The sequence below is a fragment of the Amaranthus tricolor genome, chromosome 13, assembly GCF_026212465.1.
Source record: "Amaranthus tricolor cultivar Red isolate AtriRed21 chromosome 13, ASM2621246v1, whole genome shotgun sequence".
Classification (NCBI taxonomy): domain Eukaryota; kingdom Viridiplantae; phylum Streptophyta; class Magnoliopsida; order Caryophyllales; family Amaranthaceae; genus Amaranthus; species Amaranthus tricolor.
Genome location: NC_080059.1, coordinates 8,828,506 through 8,841,611, shown reverse-complemented (window position 1 = coordinate 8,841,611; position 13,106 = coordinate 8,828,506). Strand labels below are relative to the sequence as shown.

At 31.6% G+C, this 13,106-nt stretch overlaps 2 protein-coding genes across 3 annotated transcripts in view; both read right to left on the bottom strand.

Moving 5' to 3' along the window:
- Positions 1-1,515: 1,515 nt before the first annotated feature.
- Positions 1,516-4,125, bottom strand: LOC130798233 (protein C2-DOMAIN ABA-RELATED 4-like). Its single transcript, XM_057661136.1, has 3 exons — positions 3,917-4,125; positions 2,945-3,040; positions 1,516-1,987 (listed from the first exon to the last, which is right to left on the bottom strand). Exons 1-3 carry the CDS (start codon positions 4,094-4,096, stop codon positions 1,697-1,699), a joined length of 567 nt encoding a protein of 188 aa, XP_057517119.1. The 5' UTR covers positions 4,097-4,125; the 3' UTR covers positions 1,516-1,696.
- Positions 4,126-5,466: 1,341 nt separating this feature from the next.
- Positions 5,467-13,106, bottom strand: part of LOC130798353 (probable serine/threonine-protein kinase SIS8) — a 28,065-nt gene continuing 20,425 nt past the window's right edge. For both annotated transcript variants that reach the window (XM_057661293.1, XM_057661294.1), the window contains exons 11-13: positions 9,230-9,279; positions 7,900-8,076; positions 5,467-6,019 (exon numbers count right to left, since the gene is read on the bottom strand). In XM_057661293.1, coding sequence (XP_057517276.1) covers positions 5,908-6,019; positions 7,900-8,076; positions 9,230-9,279 — 339 coding nt within the window. In that variant the 3' untranslated portion in view covers positions 5,467-5,907. The remainder of the gene's footprint in view (positions 6,020-7,899; positions 8,077-9,229; positions 9,280-13,106) is intronic.

Here is a 13,106-nt window from a genome sequence, read left to right as displayed (position 1 = left end):
CAAAAGGTGCATTACAAATACTAATAAATAATTCAAAATGCGCATTTTATAAGCTTAAAAGGTGCATTTCATAAGTTCAAAAGGTGCATTCCAAACACTAATATATACATATCTACTTAATTGTTACAACATTTAAGGGTGTTGATAGATTAATTGGTGATTTAAACGTTAAAATAGTGAATTAAATATTTGAGAACAAAAATTGGATGCTACCATGTGGAAAAATTTTGCAAATGATGAATTAAACGAAAATTAATAAGAATTTAACGGAAAATGCTATGACAGTTAAATAGTGTATAAACTGAATGCTACCATGTGAAAAAATCTTACAAAAGTGCTACCACTAGCGTTTCATGAAGATGCATGTGGAATTTCTCAAATTTTAATTTATATCATTTATCCATCTAAAATATTTCCAGTCACTTTATATTGTATAACAACAGAATAATATTCACATGTGAAACAACGGAAAAATATTTTAAGAAAATTAAATAATACAAAAGTAAATTTTTTATCATCTGATAAAATAAATGTGGGATTTTTAATTAATTTTCTTATTTAAATTATTTCTTATTACAAATAAGGAAACCATTTAGAAAAGCAACATCATGATAAAAAAGTTCAAGTTGGTAATCGTAAAGCCTCACTTGAAAATGTTTTTTAATCAAATTATATTATTCCCTTTATATTTTCTGAATTATTGAAGTGAAATGAGTAAAATAGTGGATCATAAACAATATTAAACTATAATTCGAATAACGAGTTGTTTGATAAATAAATTTTCTTTATTTTATTATCTGTCTTTTATTATGGCGGAATATAAAAGATTTTTATAGGGTTCACTTAATATAAAATTAAATGATTCTAATATATTGTTATAACTGTGTCATAGTAAGTACTTACTATAACATATTCATAACAATTTATTTTGTTATTAATTGATTTTTTATATATTGAAGTATTACTTTCTAAATTTTTTTTTTCAATTTCACAATAATTAAATATAAAAATTATTGTGTAATTTTTAAAAAAAGCAAATTCATGCTCTTAATTTCTATTCTTGATAAAATTTAGTGAAATAACTATATTATACTCCATATACTTTTAAAACATACTCCTTAAGATTTATTTTTTAATTCTAGACCCTACAAACTTTTTTAGAATCAAATTCAACCCATACATCGTCTTTTAGTATAAATACCAATAAATACAAGAAAATTTTCTCAAAAGTTTCAACCTTTTTCGAAAATAAAAAATAGCTAAACGAAAGGAATAAAGAAAGTTACAAATCATTATACATGTGCTATATGTACATTCTTATGAGTTTTGAGTACGATATTTTCAAATAAAATATTTATTATTTATGCTTTATGTAATATTTAGTAAAGAAAACATAGTCCATAAACATTAGAATCAAAATAAAATAAAGTGGTATCAGATAAAATAGCGTATTAGATAATTATAGCTTATATATGTACAAATAGATAATTGGATGGTTAAACCATCTAACGCACGTATTTGATAAATTAGTTGACTGAAACACCTTGTTAAGAATTAGCTAATTTACAACAAGTTATTCCCACCAGTGTGTTTAAAATCAACCGGTCAAACAAAATTGATAATATCAGCTAGTCAAATCAATCATTTCAATCAACTATAAGTTATTAGCCGTTACCCGATGCGAGGGAGTAAATATCTATAATCCTTTGCAACCAGGAAGATCAATCCATTGTAGTTGAAGTTCAACTTCTCCACATTCAACATTTTTTAATCTCAAACAAAGGTATTGAATGATCCTTGAATCAACCCAAATAATCCTACTTTCTTCAGATAAACAATTTTGTCTACAAGGAACAATTCTTGTAATAAGAGTCCCACTTGGAAGAGAATCTAAATTCATCTTCAAGGCATCTATGAAGGCTTTTATATCAAATTCTGCTTCTCCCATTTTATCATCTTTACTAAACATGTCATGATCATAAACTGTCTATAACCATAATCAAAGGGGTCCAAATTAGTTTACTCTTCAACATTTCTTTTTTTTTTTTAAAAAAAAATAAATTCTTAAGTGACCCTAAGTTTTTGGTTTTTCATAAATGTTTTTTAAATTTGCGTAGTGACCTTCAACTTTTAACTTTTCTTTGTGGTAGAAAAAATGTTAAATTTTTGGTTAAATTAAGTACTTATTTTTAACTGGATTTTAAATTATGTGGCCAATTAAAGCGATCACGACGTTTGTTTTTTTCAAAGAAATGTCATTACTTTCTATAAAAATAACGTAAAGTTAATAAAAAAAACTTCCCTTTTGTCTACCACATAGAAAAGTTATAAGGTCAGGGTCATCACGTGGATTAAAAAAAATGTTTGTTCACCACGTGGAAAAGCCGAAAATTCAAGATTAGCACGTGAAATTTCCAAAAAATAAAAAGAATTAGTACAAAAATTAATTTTTTTTTATGAAGAATTATCTAAAAATATATATCTTTTTCAAACACTATATGCTAATGTTTTTATATTAATTAATGAATTACTGAATTATGTAGGTGATGTCGTTTCTTATAGTGTTTTCTGATCTAATCAGAAGAACGTGACTTATACAAGTTTACCCTTACAAAAAGTTGGATATCTTTAGTTATTAGTAGGTAGTGTTTGACAGAGAAAGTTTATTAAATTCTTTCTTACAAAATGTTGTTTTTAATAGTAGCTCAAAAAAAATTTCAAGTTCGTTTTTTTGGGAAAAAATATATTCTACGTAGTTTTTATTAAATCATCAACATATGTAGACAAAACGTAACCTTAACAAAATCTAAGTTAAATTTAACTCTAATCATGTAAATAATTAAACTTCATAAAAAAAAATAAGTAAAGAAAAAAGTTATCAACTAAAAAAATAAGGCATTTAAAGTAAATATGCCAAAAAAAACAAAATATTAAACTTTATTACCAGTTGAATGGGTAATGTGGGATCTGAAACTGAAAGGGTGAGATCCTCGTTCCATTCGGGATTCACATCTTTATTTATAACTCGAGTCTTTAATTTCTGAAATAATAAAATTTTAAAATATTAGAAAGGAGCCAAGAAACCACATTTAAATGTATATGTTTAATTAATGTTGTCTTCCTTCTCAAATGTTTTAATTTTTTCTAAGAAAATCTTAGCACAATCATGTGTTATTTTTCATATATTTGAACAATAATATATATTTTTTATTTAAGATTAGACTTGAGAATCCGTATAGACAATAAAAAGAGAAAATAAATTCTTTTTGGTATGAATCTAACTTATATCACAAGGAAAAACACTCAACCATTTGACCAATCTATATGAGCATAAATTATTGTATGAGATGGTCACATTTTAAGACAGACTATACATAGGTTAAATAGCCAAGTTAAAACAAATTATTAGAATATAAATTAAGACTTGAATTTATACCAATTCAAAAAACATAACTCGAAATCAACTCGATGACCCTAATGAACATTTCTTATTACTTTTCAATTTCACTTTCAATGAAATTTGTTTATTTAAAAAGGAGATTTTTATTTTATTCAAATTCCTCCCTCAAAAATTGTTATTCAAATAATGGTAACCTAATCAAGGTACACAATAAAAATGAATGTTCTAAAAGACTAACAAATTACGCAATAAAAACCCTTCCATTAAATTAGGCCAAATATATATAAGAAGTGATTATCAAAAATAAGAAATATTAAGATTAAGACATTAATCAATAAAAGAGATATTATTGTGAAAAATCGATCTATGGTTAGACGATGAAATAAAATAGTCTATATTCTCATAATATGTATAAGATGAATTATTTAACTCATATTTAAAGCGCGCCTTATTAATAAAATAGTCTCATAAAACAATTTGTACAGATAAAATTAAAAAAAAAAAAAAAAGACTAACCTGTTTTCCCATCTTAATAACAACATAAGGGTCACTGGTTCGAACATCTCTAACAGCCAAATTAATACCTCTAATAACTTTAACTCTTAATAAACCTAAAAGATTATCCATTAATGATGATCCTAACATTGCACCTTCGTTACTACCAGATCCCCTTGGTGTTGCTGATGATGTTGACATTTATTCACTTTCTTTTTTTTCCTAATTATTTTTTTACCTGAATCAAATAATAAAACCAATATATTATTATTATTTAATCTTTCAAATTCAACAATTATAAAATTTTAAAAAATTTATTCATATTTTAATTTATTGAAAAGAAAAGGGAAGCATTTTATCTTTGTAATAAGAAAAATGAAAAATGAAAAATAAAAAATTCAGTTTTTTTAATGGCTTATCAAAAAGACAATAAACAGGCAATATTATTAATTAAGTTAAAAAAAAGAAAATCTAAAAGAGAGAATGAAAAGGAGAATATTAAGGGAAATGAGTGATTAAAAAATGTGTAGGTTAATCAAAGCATTTTACCTTCATGTTTATGCTGTCCAGTGTGAGTTTTTGAAAAAAGAAAATCACAAGCTGATCCAGACTCGCTTGGATTGAGAATAATATTTAAAGGGTAAAAGAAGTCAAACTAATAGAGAAAATGTAATTAGAGATCCAATTAAGTAATTAAAATAATTGTGAAAGAGGTAAAATGAAAATAAACTAAAATTTAAAAAAAAAAAAGATGATTTTCCTTATTTGAAAGAAAAGATTTTCCCTACCTTCTCCGGGGTAAATTTTTATCGCAAATGAGAAAATTAATTATTATTTTATTTATTTTTTATTATTTCTAACTAATAACTTCAATTTTTCTTCCCTATTAACATTCCAATATTCCTTCACACTTTATATTTTAGTCGATTAGATTAAATGGTATTTTTACATATATCAGAGTAAAGAGAGAAAAACAAATAGTCCGTATAGTTATTAATAATTAAAGAGGTAATGAGGATACTTTGTAGTATAAATTTTTATGAATTCTTCATAAAAATTTATTCATGAAAAAGTTTTTTTTCATATTTTTTTATTACACCCTAATATCACATTATCAAATAGTAATACATTGAAATGAATTTTTTTTAAAAAATAACATTAAACTTATCAAAAAAAATTTCTATCAAAATTATACAAACTTTTCATTTATCATTTCCACCATTTAATACCAATTGTCAAACGGGCTAAAAATATATGTAGAATATTATCTAAAAAAAGATGAGGAGATCACCATATATAATATAATAAAAACTAATACTCCTTTGTCCCTCTAAAATAATAGCAAAGAAAAAATAAAATGCATTTAACAAAGGTAGATATTTGGTAATAAATGAAAAGAGATAATAAATTATTCAGATAAAATAAAAAAAGAATTAAAATATATGAATTAAATTAAAAAAAGTGATGAATCAATATTTACACGTAGAAATGATATAAAATGAAAAATACAACTCAAAATAAAAAATAATGCTGAATAAAAGTAGGATCACTTTCGGTCAGATCATAGTATATGAATTGAGAAAGTTGCCTATAAAATTCATTTCAAACAAAAAAAAAAAAGCTTTACAAATTGCTGATTAATTTGTTTTAGTCACAAAATTCATGGCAATCTTGAGAATCAAAGATCAAGTTATAAATTACAAGACTATTCAGAAAACACTTACAAGTTACAACCCGAAAACAGAGGGGGAGAAACGGGAATAAGGGCAGGCGCCATTCGCAACAAATCAATAACACATATTTATCATGCACAGCACCCTCGTAAGTAGTAACCGAAGAAGATAACGTACAAAGAATCATATTTATCTATACGTTCGAGGATTAGATCTTCATCCAGCCTCGTTTGTACTTTTTCTTACCAGATTTGCCTCAAATTTATCGGAATTCACCTGCGGCTGGTAGCGCACTTTCCGGAGTTAGATAACATTGCTGATCTATGATTACGGCTCTTCTCATTCACTGCTTCTTGAGGAACTTGGCCGTGGCAGCTGTGATCCTATAGGCTTTTGTAGCGGCTTCAGCGCAGCCATAATTTCAGTAAATGTAGGCCGGAGCTTTGGGTCTCTACAATGTTGAGTTCATAAGGTTAATATTATGCAGCAAATTTAGAAGACAAATCATATGATTAGCTCAAATGACGAGCTCTACGGTAAACACGGTATAATATTGGGTTGCTACCAAGGGTTAATCGGAAACAACACTAACAAGGGTAAGGTTGCGTACATTTGAACCCCCTACCTTATTTGGGAGCCACTGAATGGCATTTGGGTAATGTAGCGTCATGTAAATGTACGAGAAATATTTTGCAAGTGTGTTTCGTTTGGGCTTTCAGGTGCAATCAACTTGACATCTAATTGCGACACTAGCATCAAACTCGTCCACTTCTCCTAACTAATCAAGTTGGTGCCTTGTACAAACCCCATCGAGTAAAGCAGGGGCGATGCAAAGAGTATAGGGCCCTATTTACTTTTTGATATTTAGTAAATTGATGCCCTTCTTTTAAACCATTAATGATAAAATATGGACCGAAATTTCCGTAAAAATATGATGTTGGTGGGTTTTGAACCCCTAACCAACAATATTATAGGAACACATGTCACTACCCATCTACATTGACCGATGAACTATAAGAAATTTATAAATATGAGACCCTTGTTTTTTTGGGGGTCCTAGGCAATCGGCCACCTTGAATGGGCCGATAACCACCCTTGGGGTTAAGAACCTCCTATATCTATCTCTTAATCAGGGAATAAATAAAAATGATAGCAATTAAAGTGGCAAGTTGATAGCTCTTAGAGAGGATATCACAAGATATCAAAGTCCATAGTTTCCACTGTGAAACATTTTATGTAATTAAATTATGAATGTAAAATATTATGTGTAGCATTGGATTTAGGATCAAAATGTAAAATACAATGTGTAGCATTGGATTTAGGATCAAAAATTAGGTAAGGATAGATAAATAGACGGATACATAGATACGAGAGAGATGATGGTGATAGTGAGGAAGATATGTTACGGAAATGCCTGGATCATAATGCAAAAATGCGGTAACAGGTATGATCATTGTAATAGAATAATGAGAGAGACATTTGACTTCAATCATCATGCAAATGTCCCCCCTTAATAGGTCCAAACACGCACAAAGTTCAAAGACATGTGTTGCTCACATTTAAAAAGTCGCAAAACCGACTCCGTGTAGCCAGCTCGAATGGGTCAAAAGAAACCGCTCAGTCGAGCAAGCTGGTCTTTTCCACAAGTCCTAAACTTTATTTCTTTGTGCTCATTTTGCTCAAGCAATTGCATTAATGTATCATTATTATAATTATGGTGTTTGGACAATATGACCTTATCCTAATACTCTAATTACTGCGCTCCCGGTCTTGTGAGGAATAGGAGATAGCTAGACTTTTGTACAATAATGCTAAAGCCTTAATCCCAATTGGTTAGATTTTGTATTTTGCTTCATTTTTTAGTTTTTACGGATTTTGACTTGCACATCGATGATTGCTCCATGCCTTGAAAACAGTATTGTTTGCACGGCCAGTCGAAGACAAAACAAAGCGTTGTTTCAAGCATGCTAAATGTGTCGAGAATGTTATATTTCAGTGTTCAACTAATACTAATGAATTAATTATAGTCTCTTTGATGAAAATAACACATATTTTCGTTTGAAGACACCTTCTGATGATTCCTTCACTTATATAAAGAATCATGATCCATGTAAGGTGGATAAAATTGACATGTTCGTATTCGCCCTAAAAAAATACTAGCTACGGCAAAGCTTGTGGTGGATTGTTAATGATTGTATAATTCTTCTCATCTCAAAGGAACTACCCTCATACCCTGTTGTTCCTAGTGGATCGGGCCCCGCATACGTTAAATCAAGAAAAAGTATCGAAAAATAGTTGATCAAAACAATGGTTGAGCATTAATTTACTCACGTTTGCCAGCATCTTCTAATGATATCAGCAACTGCAGGATCGACAGTTTCTGGTATGTCGAGACGACGATGTTGAAAGCCAACGGCACCAACCACCTGCATAGGATTCATTCCTCCCCATGGCTGCTGAAGAGTGCAAAGCTCCCAGAGTATAACCCCGAAGCTATATACATCACACCTGAAAGTATCAATTAAATGATGGGCTAAATATCAAAACAATTTAAATACCAAAACCAGTTCTATACTAGCAAGATTATGAATGATACGAAAATAGTGAACAAAAATATATGAAATTAAAACATAATAAGCTTAAGTTTTTAAAGGTGTGTTAAGACCCTATCTAAGGCTAAAAATAAAATTAAATGCTCATCTAATACTAAAAAATACCAATTCCAATTATGATTTACACATATTTCCCCTTCATTCATTCATATCTTTGTCATATGCTCCAGCAAATCACAATTCTTCATGTCATTCTTTAATCTTATTATCTTGATCATAATATCTTCAATCTACCACTTCCTAATCTAAACTCCTCAAAGTGTCAACCTTCAATTCTTTTGCCTTCGGTCTTCTTTGCACATGTCCAAACCAGCATAGACAATTTCCTCTTATTTTGTCTTCCATTTACGACTTCAGGGCCCTTTCTTATATCTTCAATAAAAATTTTATTTTCTGGTGTATGTCCAATCACCAATCTTAACATACGCATCTCAACTATCCCCATCTTCCTACAGTGTCATCTTTTGAAAGAACATCATGTTGATTCATAGTAATATTGCTCTAATTATAGTCCAATGGAATCATCACTTTAACCTTAGTGGTACTTGAAACATTCACTTCAGACCTCAGGAGCTCTTTTATACTTAAAATTATAATACCTCTATTATGATCTTTCGCGCCAAATTGACATTCCTTTATTTGACTTAGTATGAACTCTTTTGATTCTAACAAATGTCTCCACATCACTAGCTTAACATTCACAACGTCTCCAATTTCGTCTAGTAGTACGATGGGTACAACATACACCATGGAAATTATTACTCAGTAGTTCTTGCTTTCTCATATATGAAAACTGCAAATAGAAAAGAGCTAAAAGAAGAATCTTCATGTAGACCAATCGTGATTCAAAAATCTTAAGGACTTCCTCATATATCTTGGACTATACTTATATATGTACGTGGCATACCTTTTGTGTCATGAACACCACACAAGAAAACGAACAAGTGGGACAAGACAAAGAAAATGCATACCAATAAGGAAAGAGACAAATATAACCAAAGAAAAAAAACTGAGGTAGTATGTAACCAGAAACATTAATAGGGACATACTTCTCATCAGAAGGCTCATTTCGAAGGACTTCTGGAGCCATCCATTCAGCCTGCACCATATAAAAATAACTAAGTAGATTGCATACCAAACCTTTTAAGAAATGGTCCCCAAAACTCAAGTGGTGAGTGTCAATGAGTCCAAATTGCACATTAGTACATACTTCACAGTTGCATTTACAAAATTTTCAAAAATGAGCAATACATTTGCTCACTATCCTTTAAAGGGCGCCCTACATATGTTTCCTCAATGCTTTTTTCCCTACGGGTGTTTTATGCCGGAGAGGTGCATTATAGGTCCCTTTAATGTTTTCGGTCTCTTCTTAGGGACTTATTTTATTAATAAAATTTCCCAATTTGCAAAAAAAAAGGTGGCCATGGATTTTGACAACACATTTACTTGTGCTTCATGGTATCATCAAAACATAAAATTGGAAGTTAAATACAAGATGGAAACATAGACACATATTCGTAGGGGTACAAACTTTGAGATAATCGCAGAGTATTAGGGAGCATGCCCAACATAACACAAAAAGAAAAAAAGAGGAAAAAAGCGTATACCTAGTATAGTTGTATATAATTTTTAAAACTATAGTTCTTGAATCTAGCCTCATAATACCAAGTCAAAGAAAAAACGTATGTAGAAATGTACATCATTGTAGTTGCAGACTGTTGGCGTGCATAGCTTATAGTTTGAAAACTTAACTGAAGTTTCTTGATAAAAGCTTCTCTAATTCAAATAGTATTCAGCATACTAAAACAAGACAACAAAGAAGAGTTTCACTTGAAATTTTCTCTCCTTGTCTTTCAATGAAGAAATACTTTAACAAAATCATTGACGTAAAAGCTATCCAAATATCAAGAAGGTGAAAAACGCTTGCACTTGCCTAGAGCCAGTAAAAGTATTTGAACCATTCAACTATTAAATGCCCAAACACAGAGCACGTGTTGTGTCCTGGTTAAGCTAACTCATATTTCCTAACTATTCATAACTTCTAAAGAAAATGTTGTGCTCAAGCAATGCAAGAGTTTCAGAATACACAGAAAAGAATAGTTACAAGAAAAGAAAGAGAAGAGAAGAAGAAAATGTAGAGGGATGGAATGCTTGTATTATGTATAAGAGAGCAGTGTACTCCCCTGAGTTCTTAGAGTGACTCAGTAACTCCTTAGTGTAAATACACTCCAAATTGTACTACAAGCCTCCAAAGAAATCTAGCCCCACTTTACATTATATAGTGTTGTACTTTGTTCTAGAATACCCTCTAGTACAGCTCATCATTTGTGAATAACAGAAATATTCTTTCATAACCAATTTGCTGCCAGCTTTTCAATTCTGTTTTGCAAGTGTTCTATTCCTTCTAGAATATACTTGAGTAATGGATGGCCTAGCACAATCCGGATCCATGACATTACCCGCTCCAATGGAACTCACCTTGTCCTCAAGGTGGAAAGCAGGAAAAGTAGCCTTCATGCTTGAAAAAGGCTCCCAAGTAGCATCAGAGAGTGGCAGCCCCTGCCATTTAATGAGAACTTCCAATAGATGAGTAGGATTAAGGAAATCAGTGCGTATGCCCAGGATATCCTCAGGATCAGCTGTTAACTCTAAAGAAGAAGAGAGGTGAGCGGGAATGGGAGTTGGATTGAAGGCAGCCCCACGAGCTCTCTTAAGTTGGGAAATGAGAAACACCGGGTGGATTCGACTAGTGTCAGGAAGTTGCAAACGCTAAGCAACAGCACCTACCTTGCCAATGACCTCAAAAGGACCATAGAACCGGGCAGCTAATTTGTCACATGGGCGACGAGCAATGGATGATTGTTGCTAAGGCTGGAGCTTCAAAAAGACTAAGTCACCAAGCTCAAATGACTCAGGTTTGCGCTTGAGGTCAGCCCACTGTTTCATACGGTGTTGAGTACGCAAGAAATGAAAACGGAGGTCATCCAAAATAGCATCACGCTCCTTCAACCACGACTCCAAGCTGTCTACAGGTGTCAAATTGTTACCCATGCGATGAAGGGAGGGAGGAGGCCGGCCATATACTACCATAAAAGGGGACATATTAGCAGACATGTGAGGGGAGGTATTGTAGCAAAATTCAGCCCAATGTAACCATTTAGCCCACGCCTTTGGTTGCCCATTGACAAAGCAACGTAAAAAAGTCTCAAGGGCTTGATTAACGATCTCGGTTTGGACATCGGTTTAGGGGTGATATGCCGAACTACATAATAGTTGGGTGCCTTGCAAGCGAAAAAGTTCACGCCAAAATATACTCATGAACACTTTGTCTTGATCGAAGACGATGGATAAGGGAAAACCGTGGAGGCACACAATTGCCTTGACAAAAAGTGAAGCGACTGTGTGAGCCGTAAAAGGACTGGGTGCATTGCAAGCGAACAAAGTTCACACCAAAATATAGTCATGAACACTTTGTCTCTATCGGAGACGATAGATAACGGAAAACCGTGGAGGCACACAATTGCCTAGACAAAAAGTGAAGCGACTGTGTGAGCAGTAAAAGGACCGGGTGCCTTGCAAGCGAAAAAAGTTCACGCCAAAATATAGTCATGAACACTTTGTCTCGATCGGAGACGATGGATAAGGGAAAACCATGGAGGCACACAATTTCCTTGACAAAAAGTGAAGCGACTGTGTGAGCCGTAAAAGGATGTTTAAGACCGATAAAATGAGCGTACTTCGATAAACGGTCAACCACAACCAAAATTGTATCCCAACCACCGGAACGAGGCAAAGCTTCCACAAAGTCCATAGTGATTTCCTCCCATATTTGAGTGGGCATGGACAAGGGCTGAAGAAGACCTTGGGGCTTTTGGTGGGATGCCTTCTGCTGTTGATGTAACATCCGCTTTTTTAAAAAAAAAAAATAATAATAATAATAATAAATAAATAAAATAGTAATAATAAATCTATAAAAACAAATTTCAGAAATTAAAAAAAAAAAAACTCCCCATTAACAAATAACTTCCCACTTCCCCCTCTAAATCTTATAACTAACCTCATTTACCCACTATAAATTAAACCAATTACCCTTAATTCATTCACATTATTACTCACACTTCTTTTTTCTCCTACAAACTACTTCCTCCATCTTCCAATTGCTTAAAATTTAATCAAGAAAAGGCAAGATTTTGATATTAAAGGTATGAATTTCATCTATTAGTTAGAAATTTTTTTTATTCAAAACCCAAAAAAAATTATGCTATTAATTGAAAAACACCCGTCTTTTATTTGAAAATGGGAACAAAAAAAAAAAAGTATTTCTGACCTTAGTTTTCTGACGATACGACGGTCACTGAGATACCACCAGCGTGCGACGGCACCTTCTCCCTTCTCCCTCTTTCTCTCTCTCTCCCTTTCTCCTCCTCTCTCTTCTTTCCCCTGTTTCTTTTCGTGGGTATTGGTATCTCTCTCTCCCTTTCTCCTCCTCTCTCTACTTTCCCCTGTTTCTTTTCGTGGGTATTGGTAACCAGTACTAAATTTCCTAAGTTTTCTAAAGCACCTTTATATATATTTTCGTTTTTTATAATCCTTTTATTATTTAAACTTTGTCCTTTTCTTTTAAAACTATTACTACTAATATTTAAAATTTTAACTACATTTTAACATTTTTCATTTTAAATAAATTATAAAATATAAATTGAGAGTCTTTTAATTTATTTATTTCGATTGGGTTGATCGGGGTATTAATTTGAGATATATTATTTTATCGTGTAGACAGCGAATTCGTAGACAAAGATTATTAGGAGCGTACGTTTGTCTAGGATCGCGTGACAAGGTAATTCTCAATGTCCATCTAATTAGGACTATCCCATTAATATTATGTGCTAAGTGAAAATTAATGTGTTTAAATAGAATGCATGATTT

Coding starts and splice junctions, on each gene's coding strand:
- LOC130798233 (XM_057661136.1), bottom strand. CDS start 4,096: ATGTCAACATCATCAGCAACACCAAGGGGATCTGGTAGTAACGAAGGT. Junction 3,041..3,916: donor TTATTAAGATGGGAAAACAG/GTTAGTCTTTTT, acceptor TTATTATTTCAG/AAATTAAAGACTCGAGTTAT. Junction 1,988..2,944: donor CCACATTACCCATTCAACTG/GTAATAAAGTTT, acceptor TTATGGTTATAG/ACAGTTTATGATCATGACAT.